The sequence below is a fragment of the Leishmania braziliensis genome, chromosome 5 (genome assembly GCF_000002845.2).
Source record: "Leishmania braziliensis MHOM/BR/75/M2904 complete genome, chromosome 5".
Classification (NCBI taxonomy): domain Eukaryota; phylum Euglenozoa; class Kinetoplastea; order Trypanosomatida; family Trypanosomatidae; genus Leishmania; species Leishmania braziliensis.
The window spans coordinates 182,281-191,262 of record NC_009298.2 but is presented as its reverse complement, the minus strand read 5'-3'; the positions used below and the strand labels follow the sequence as shown (position 1 = coordinate 191,262).

At 61.1% G+C, this 8,982-nt stretch overlaps 2 protein-coding genes across 2 annotated transcripts; both read right to left on the bottom strand.

Annotated features, from left to right (window-relative positions):
* Nucleotides 1-3,227: 3,227 nt before the first annotated feature.
* On the bottom strand, nucleotides 3,228-4,454 carry LBRM_05_0570 (conserved hypothetical protein; the record flags this gene model as incomplete). Its single annotated transcript, XM_001561821.1, has 1 exon — nucleotides 3,228-4,454. The coding sequence occupies one exon, from the start codon at nucleotides 4,452-4,454 to the stop codon at nucleotides 3,228-3,230; it is 1,227 nt and encodes a 408-aa protein (XP_001561871.1).
* A 1,673-nt stretch (nucleotides 4,455-6,127) lies between these two features.
* Nucleotides 6,128-7,084, bottom strand: LBRM_05_0560 (putative protein kinase; the record flags this gene model as incomplete). Its single annotated transcript, XM_001561820.2, has 1 exon — nucleotides 6,128-7,084. The coding sequence occupies one exon, from the start codon at nucleotides 7,082-7,084 to the stop codon at nucleotides 6,128-6,130; it is 957 nt and encodes a 318-aa protein (XP_001561870.1).
* Between the last annotated feature and the right edge of the window lie 1,898 nt (nucleotides 7,085-8,982).

Here is an 8,982-nt window from a genome sequence, read left to right as displayed (position 1 = left end):
TTCTCCGCGGATGTCGCCTTCTGTTGGTATCATCGGCCTCGACACCCTACTCGCTAGGTGATCGGAGGAGTACATGTACCCGGCAAGCTCCGTCCACGCTGCTCATGCCCTGCTTCTTTCCTCCTCCGCTGGACTTCTGCGGGAGGATCAGATATCCCACCCTCCTCCCTCGTCCGCGTGTGCGCGCTGGCTGTGCGCGTGGGTGTATGAATGGTTCACTTGGTATCGTGTCCAGTATTGTGTGCATCACACAGTGTCGGTGCTCTCAGCGCCGGTGGTAGCAAGGAAACTGAGGGAAGATTCCCCTGGGTTCATCGCGGAGGTGTGGGCTTCCCAGCACGTCGACTGCGGAGCAGAAAAGGGCCCAGCACCGGCCTAGAAGCCCTCCGCAGCGACTCTTCCTCCACGGTTGCTTTAAAGGGCGCTGATCCCGCGCTGAGCCCTGCAGACAAGACAACAGCTGAGAGAAGTCTGTCACCCGCCAGACCGCGTTGCCACCAGCGGGAACGGCCTTTCAAGTGCCTGCCAGCATAGCGGAGACTTCTCAGGCCCGAGTAAAGGCAGTGCCGAGTCCTCGACGGGGCGGCGCGTGGCACCTCGAGTGGTGCCGCAGTCCTTGGCTAGGCTGCGCGGCAGGCCATTCACCAAGTTTTGCTGGATTGCAATGTAAAAGAGCGCCGCATCTACGCCCCCTCTGATAAGCAGAGGCTTCTTGTGTGCGTACACAGCCGGTTAAGCCAGTGGCCTCTTCCGACTCCGCCGAAGCCGTGGTACGCCCCCTGTGCTGCCACGATTGCAGACTGACCCGTGGCCGGTGCGATGCGCAGTGTCCGGCCTCTGGCGCTCACCAGCCCCTCTGACAGCAGGGGCTGCAGACACAGCGTCGCCGCTCGGGGCTCTGCGTGTGCCGAGTGCTTCGCTGTGAGGTACCCATGGTTTGTCAGCGGGTCCGCAGCCCGCCCTTGCGGCTGGACTCCGCCGAACCGGCTTGGCGGGCGCACGTCTGTACTAGCGCGTCACGTCCACAAAGAGGCGCTGCGGTGGACGTCGACACTTCATCCGCTTCAGCAGCAGCAGCGCGTCCTCTTGCGGCAACTGCGCCCCTGTCACATACGGCCCGCGGAGCTTCGCACCCTTTCCATGGCGGGTCGTGAGATGCGCACACTGAAGTCGTCGGCGAGTTCTCCGAGCCCTAGGATATTGCCCCATCCTTCGTGCGGAGTGCCACGCCAGCTTCAGAACGAGTGCGGCGCGCGGCTGGGCGCTCGAGAGCTCCTTGTGAGGTGTCTTCGTCTCCTCGAGGTGCAGCGGGGCACACGGGTGGGTCTTGGTTTCTCGCCCCAACCTCCTCGCGGCGCTCGCTGCTGAGAGCACTGGCAACGCCAATCAATCGCATTGGTCTGGCTGGCTCCCGTGCAGGGGAAGGTGGAGTGGGCCCACCCCCTTCTACCAACACAGGGGCTCTTGAGGCGGTTGACCACTTCCACTCTCGCACCCCTGCCGCCCGCACGCCCAGGTGGAAATGACCGCCTTCGCCAGGTCGAAGCTCAGCAGGGCGCTTGGCATCAGCCACAGCTCTCAGCCATCGCATGTGGCCCGCTAGAACCGCTGGTGAGACCGCTGCTCACGTCGCTGCGCTGACATGTGCGGGTCTGTCCGAGTAGATGCGCCGCCCTGGCAGACAGGCGCGCCCCCGTCCCACCCATCCGCCTACCATCTGTGTTTTTCAGGGAGGGAATCGTCTCGCTGTAGAGCGCCGCTTGTTGCTCACGAAGAACGGTGCCCAGCGGCTGTGTCGGCTGCGTCTTTGCCAGTCTTCCCGTCGACGGCGAGGAAAGGGGTCAACCGGCGGCTTGCCTTCTTTGCCTGCCTCCGCCGCCCCCCCCTGCACCTCTGTTTGGGTTGCCGCGGTGCGCAGGGACATCGTCCTGCTTCCCCTTTCTGGTTGTCTGCAGAGTTGTGGGGCGGAAGAGCTTCGCCGTGGAGACGCTTCGCCCAAGACCAGCTATGGTAGGTAGGCGGCTAAGCGGCTGGAACGCCCACCGTCACGGCACCGAGTTCCGCCACGGGTTCCTCGACATCATCCGAGAAGACGGTGTACGTCGCGATCACCGTCTCGACTGGGGGTGAGCGAGTGGAACTTCGCATGGTTAATGGAACCTCGCTGGAGTCGCTCTGTCGCCCTGTCCTTTTTTCAGCTCGTCAAGGAGTGGCGCCCCTCGTCCGTTCCGCCCTCCAATTTGGCGCGCCATGCTGTCTGCCGCAATACAGGGCAAAGTCGCACCCACACACACACACGTCGCCGCCGCTTCTGGCAGTTCTTCTCGTCGTCTCCATGCAGAGCGTCTGATCACTGTTTGTCCACGCAGACTGCACCGTCTCGCGGAGCATCTTGTAGTCGATCATACACCCCTCTCCTTGAGCGGCTGCGGGGTTTGTACGAACTTCGCCGCGGATTCCTCTGTCTTGATGTCGACCCTGATCGACATGGCAGCACTCAGGTGGGATGAAGTGCTTCGGAGTGGAAAGGAGCGAATGCGGATGCGAATGTTCTTCTTCAAACGGTGCTTGGGGCGTATTTTTTGGGGGGGGGGAGGGTGGGCGGCGGGTCTTCGCCGCATCGTGCGCGCTCTATTGTGTTGTGCGGGGGGAATGGGCGGGGGTTCCGGGGCCCCCCATCTGGCCGCCCCCCCTCCCCCGTATGCCCCACCACGCAGCCCCGGCCGCCTCCCTGTCATCCCCTCACATGTGGAAAGGCATTCGTGTTCCGCTCTGTCTGAATCCTCGTTCGAATGCCACTGACGAGTTCTGACACCCACACCCACACACACACACCGACCCCGCGTGGTTGTGTACGTGACATGACTGCAGTACTCCACGGACGAAGAATGAACAGGCCGAGCACGCGTACCTGCATGCAGGTACCTGTACACCAGACACCAGCATACGTGTCAGCCTTGATACACAGTAGCGACACCAGGGGAAGTCAACCTTGCGTGTGAGGAGGGAGGGGGTGAAGGCGCCAGAGGTCTTGGGGAGACCCACTACGGGAGACCAATAGAGCCACAGAATGCCGAAGGGCGGTGCAAGAAGAGGTGCGCTTGCATCCTCGTGTACAAGCCTCTGAGGACCTCCTCCCCCTTCCGCGCGCACGTCTACAGGCAGACGCATGTGTGTGTGCGCGCGTGCTGGGAGAATGTGTCAGTCCCTTTCTCCGTTTGCTTCACCTACGGCGATGAGACCTGAAGGGCGCACGAATTCGCCGCCTCATGGGTGCCGGTGCCACAACCATGCTTGCCGCTCTCTACGGCGCGTGTTGCGCCGCGACGCATGAAGAGTAGGCTGATGTACAAGGCGAACATTAAGGTCAGCACCATGTACACCTTGAGGCCTCCTCTTTGCGCTGCTGCTGGAGCATCAGCGCGACCAACCACGTCACCCAGGTTGAACTTCATGATGAGGTTGTCAGAGCTGCTGGCACCGGCAACGCGAGGGGCGGAGAATGCCTCCACTGCTGCACTTCCCTGATTCCCACGCGCCTGGCTGTTCGGTGTGTTCGCAGACGGCGAGAGGCTGTTGAGCACAGTGCCCCCAGCAGCACTGCTCTGTGTGACGGGCTCGCGGCGCATTGTATTGATCTCCTCCCGAAGGGCACGCAGCTCATCGGAGGGCTTGCGTCTGGCGACAAGCGACGTGCTGTCTTGGTGGTGCGCCACGTCACCACCGCTGTAAAGCCGTGGGGATGGGGATACAGTAGCCTGAGTACGGCGAGAGTTGGTGGCGTCAGCGACGCTGCCGCTGTGCCGCTCCGATTCAATCGGGACAACGAGGCGGGCCTCGGGAGGAACGATAACCTTCGTGGCCTCGTCGCCGCCGTTCGGTGCTGGGTCGCTGGACTGCAGCACAACGTTCTCCATGTACACCTTCAGGTTGATCCCGCCCTGAACACCGAGGTGTGTGCGCGGAATAGCACCGGAGGCGATGAGAGACCACATATTCTTCACCACCTCCGTCATCCGCGCCGCGTCGGCGAGGGAGCTCAAAATCTGCTGAAAGGCGAGCGGCTCCGACTTGATCAGCACGTATTCGATGGCGAAGCGCTCCTGGTATGCTGGGCCGCCCGGCGTGGCGCTCGAGGCACGCGACGCGGTCTGCCGACTTCCACCGCTCGGGGAGATGCCTCCATCGCCGTCGCCGTGATTCCCGCGGAGGCTAAACGTGATCGTTGTCGTCTGATTCGAGCTCGGCATTGAGGCCCCGGCGGTGTCGGCGAGGAGGAGTGCGCCATAGCGTGGCTGCGCGTGGAACAGGTGCGGCGCGGTGCACTTGATCTTAAAGATGACGCTTGTGTTCGGCAGCAGCGGCGCGTCCTGCGCGCTCCACCGTACTGTGAGTACATTATCCCTTGGATTGCTCGGGAAGTACAACGCGTCGCAGGAGGCGGTGAGCGCCATTGAGGAGGAGAGGGGCACACACACACACACACACACACAAATGAATCAGCCAGCCGACGTTAACAGCGACACGGCAGATGTGCACGCGCACGGCTTTCTTCGAGTGTATAGAACGCAAAAGAGAGAGAGAGAGAGAGAGAGAGAGAGAGAGAGAGAGGGGGGGGGGCGATGAATCGATGGGGCTGTGCAGGGGAGATAAAAAGCGAGACGGAGGGGGGGAGGGGTGTAGTTGATACGGAGGTAATTGAGAGTCACAGAGAAAAGGCAGCGGAAGGGCAAGTGTGCGAGGGAGAGCGGAGGCGGTGGGGGTTGTGTAGAGCCTGTTCTTCCAGCAAAGACCGGAGACCCTAAGCGGTAGGGGGCACACGGAAGCCCAGGGCAAATGAGCGCGTCTCTCTTTTCTCTCGTCTCTTCCCCTTCCCCGACAAGGACGCTGGTCTCGACCGCCGATGGAGCAAGGGAAACAGAGCAAAACGAATCACAGGTGAGGCGTGCGTGGGACAGGTGTGTATGCATGCAAGAGTATGACAGGTTGCTGTGGTACTGCACTGTGGCGGAGTGGAAGGAAGGGGTGGGATGAGGGGGGGGGGAAGGGAGAGGGGGGTGGAGTGGAGTCGGCCAGTCATGACGGGCTGCATAGCGAGAAAAGAAGGGCTGGAAATGCGGGGAGAGAGGGGGGGGGGTTGGTGGCGCATAGTGGGTGCTGCACGATGCGCGTGGTAGCACCACCATTACCACCTGTGGAAGGGGGGAGGGGTCCACCATCAGCTATTGACATGGGAGAGGCGGCCAGTACTACCGCACGTGCCCCCCTCCCCCCCCTTCCCCCGCCTCGTTCAACCCTGTTGTTCTCCTTCCTGTGCCTTCTCGCTGAGCTACGGTTCATCGTTCGCTGTCTTTCTCTCACGGCGAGTTGCGGTCTCGCGGCGCACGGAATTGGACCGCTTTGATGGCAATGTGACACGGAGGTGAGGAGCGGAGGTGGGGGGGGGGCGAGAAGCACTGGTTGTGCCACCATCGCGCTCCCTCTCTCCGTACCCGCTGGGCGTTGGCGTCTTCGCATTTGTTGTCGTTGTTCTGCGGGCGTTGAGTCGTCCTTCGCAAGCGCGCGTGCTGTCGAGCAGCGATGGAGGTGATGGCGTAGAGCTTCCCCTCTCCGCCATCACCCACACGCACACCGGTCCCGTCCTCCCTCCAAAGGGAGGAAAAACGAAGGACGTCTATAACGGCGAGGATGATGGGTGAGAGAGACAGGAGGGCACACCTTGGTGGTGGTGGTGGTGCAGAGGGGAGCAGGAGAGGGGAGGGAGATGGCCGAGCAGCGATGCAGCGGCGTGAGTGGTATGCAGACACGCAGGCAAAGAGAAGTGACACGCATCCGCGACGCTCTCTTGCGCCGAAACAAAACAATCAAAACACGAAAGAGCTGAGCGGGGGCACGCCGTCTGCACGAGAGATCGGCCTCACCGACGAGCGCCTGCGCGTGTCTCCCTCTCTCCTGCTTCCCCCTTCTCGTTAACAGAAGTGTTGTTGCACCACTCTTCCTCCCCTCGCTTTTTTTGGGCACCCCCGCTCTCTTTCTCAGCTAGCAGGCTTCTTGGGCGCCAGGGGGTCAATGACGGCCACGACAGCAACAACCAAGTGTAACAGCGACAGTGCGGCTGCGGCGACGACTACTGCTGCTGCTGCTGTTGTTGTTGTAATCGCGCCTCGCATTCCTCTCGGACGTCGTCGAAGAAGGGGTGCTGCATCGCCTGCAGTGCGGTAATACGGCGCTGTGGGTCGTACCGCAGCATCGCCCTCAGCAACGCTACCCCCTCCGGGTCGAGGGTAGGGATGTGCTTCTCCAGCGACGTTGGCACCCAATTGGGAAACTCGGCGTTGTAGTGCGGCAAACGTGACACACCCGGCCAAACCTGCTCGTTCGGCGTCCCCATGATGCCGAAGATGGTGATGAGCTGCGAGTACTCGCCCTCGCCGCGGAACAGCGCGCGGCGCAGCGCCAGCTCGGCCATCACGCACCCCATAGACCACATGTCGACGGAGGGCAGGTAGTAGCGGTCGCCAAGCAGCACCTCTGGCGCGCGGTAGTAGAGCGTGGCGATGCGGTAGGTGTAGCTCTGCAGGGCAAGACCGAAGGCACGCCCCATACCGAAGTCGGCCAGTTTCACGGTCTTCTCGTCAGCGCTCACAAGGATGTTGCCAGGCTTGATGTCGCGATGCACGACACGGCGGCTGTGACAGGCATGCAGGGCACTCAGCAGCTGGTACATCATGTTCTTTAGCTTCCGGCCGACAATGGGGGTCTGCCGGGTGGAGAGCACGCTGCGCAGGTCCTTTTCCATGCGCTCAAACACAATGCAGAGCTTCTTCTCCTCGGTGAAGAGGTCCAGCAGCCGCACCACGTTCGGGTGGCGTATCTCCTTCAAGAGCGACACCTCGCGAATCGAGGAGACGGAGAGACCCTCTTCACCGGAGTTCCACTGGCTCGTCTTCACGGCGACGGTGCCGCCCTCAACGACGTCGGTGCAGAGAAACACTTTGCCATACGACCCCTCACCCACCTTGTGTTGACGCTGGTAGCGCTGGAAGCCCGTCGGCCGCGCCGGGGCGGGGCTGCTGCTCCGCATGGTCTCTATGGACGCGTGAAGGGGCGAGGGTGCCACGGCAACGTGCATGGGGTGACTCGGTGGTGGTGACGGTCGTGGTGGCTAATGAAGGACCGCGGGAGAAGGGGCTGAGGAAGATGGACCTGCCCGACACACCACGTTCGTGGGTAGTTCGTATGTTTGTGTTTCTCTGTCTCTGTCTCTCTCTCTCCGTTGGCTCACCAGGGTAAGCCGGCAATCTCTCTCTATACAACTCGCTCGCCTCCTTTATTTTTCCTCTCTGTGCGAGGGCGTGCGTATGAATGTCTGCAAAGACCAGGGGAGGGGGCACCTTGTGCTGACGCTACTGCTGTGATCACGTGTGTGTGTGTGTGTGTGTGTGGTGGACTTGATCATAACACGCCACCCTCCAATGTTTTTTATATTGAAGTCCGTTTTGAAGGAGTTGAGGAGATACCACATGAACTCCACCCTCGCTTAAGCGGTGGCGACGCTCGTTGGCTGCGGGGAGGCAGAGAGGGGGGTTGTGCCTGTATACGGGGATATGAGTGGTGCTTCTTTGCCTGTAGGCTGATCGTATGCAGGTATGGGTGTGCGTGTGAAGCAGAGGGGAGGAGGGGGGTGATACGCACGCTGACGCTACCTCTGCTGCTGCTGCTGCTGTTGTTGCTCAAACAACACACGAACACCACACGCGCACACACATACGGTGATCGTTATCACCATGAACAGCAGTGCCACCCACCATCATCATCATCCGTGTCAGTACGCGTGGGTAAGTTGCCAAGGAGGAGGAGGAGGGGAAAGAGAGAGACGGATAGGGAGAATGCGGTCGGACTGGCGGGCTGGCTTACTTCCTCCCCCCTCTCTCCCCCACACGCCAGCCAATACGCCTCGATCATCACGAGAGGAAAGCGAGGGAGAGAGGAGGAGGAGAGAAGGATGCATGCGAGTTCGTCTCAGTGAGGTACCTCACCTAGCGCGTAGAGATGAAGTTCATATTAGTGTCAGTGTCCTGGACGAGTCCACACACCCACACCCACACGTACACACGAGTAGCATTGCCGTCACCCTCTCCCAGAGTCGTCCTGCACTCCCTGGAAGTACCAACAGTGCTGTCGGTGCCTACCAACAGCACCATAATTAGCACGAGCCACGCCCATTGCAGGAGGTGCTTACAGTGAACACACACTCGCAGGGAGAGGGGGGTAAGTCAGATAGGGGAGTGGGAGGTATGAGGCGGAGTTACCGCAACACACGCACACCCACCCACACACACACACACACAGGCACGCCACCTTGTGGAGCTCTTTCTCGCACACTGCCTCACGTCGGCAGGAGAGAGATAGAGACGATCTGCGCACCTCGGATGAGCCGCACGCTCTCTTCCACATCACCACCACTGACGGCGTCGAGGCGAGCGCGCTTGCGGGGCTGCTGCTGCGGCGGCGGTTGCCGACCATTACCAGCGCTACAGTCCAGCTTCATCGCGTCCGTGCTTGACCAGTGCTGCACCATCACGTTGCAGAGGTCATCAACACTTAGCAAGGTGCCACGCACCACTGCACCGTCGTCCTTGTCGTCGGCTGGCAGGAGCGAGATGGCAACGCACTGGTGGATGTGCTGTACGAGATATATGAAGGGATCCGTTGGGGCACTGCTTGAGCTGGTGCCAGCTCCAGGGACCTTCGCAACACTGCTGCTGGGGCCCACACCCGCGTCGCGGCCGGCGGAGGAATCCATGCTGGGTCCTTTCTGATGGAGAAGACGTAGAAAGATGGCGAGGAGTCGTGAGGAGCTCCTCGGTTGTGTGAGCGTATCTATGCTGGCGGTTGATGAAGCTTCTCCTTTTCCTATGTATGAGAGTATCCTTAAGGGCGAGGAAGGGAAGGATAAGAGCATGAGCGAGTGCAGAAAAG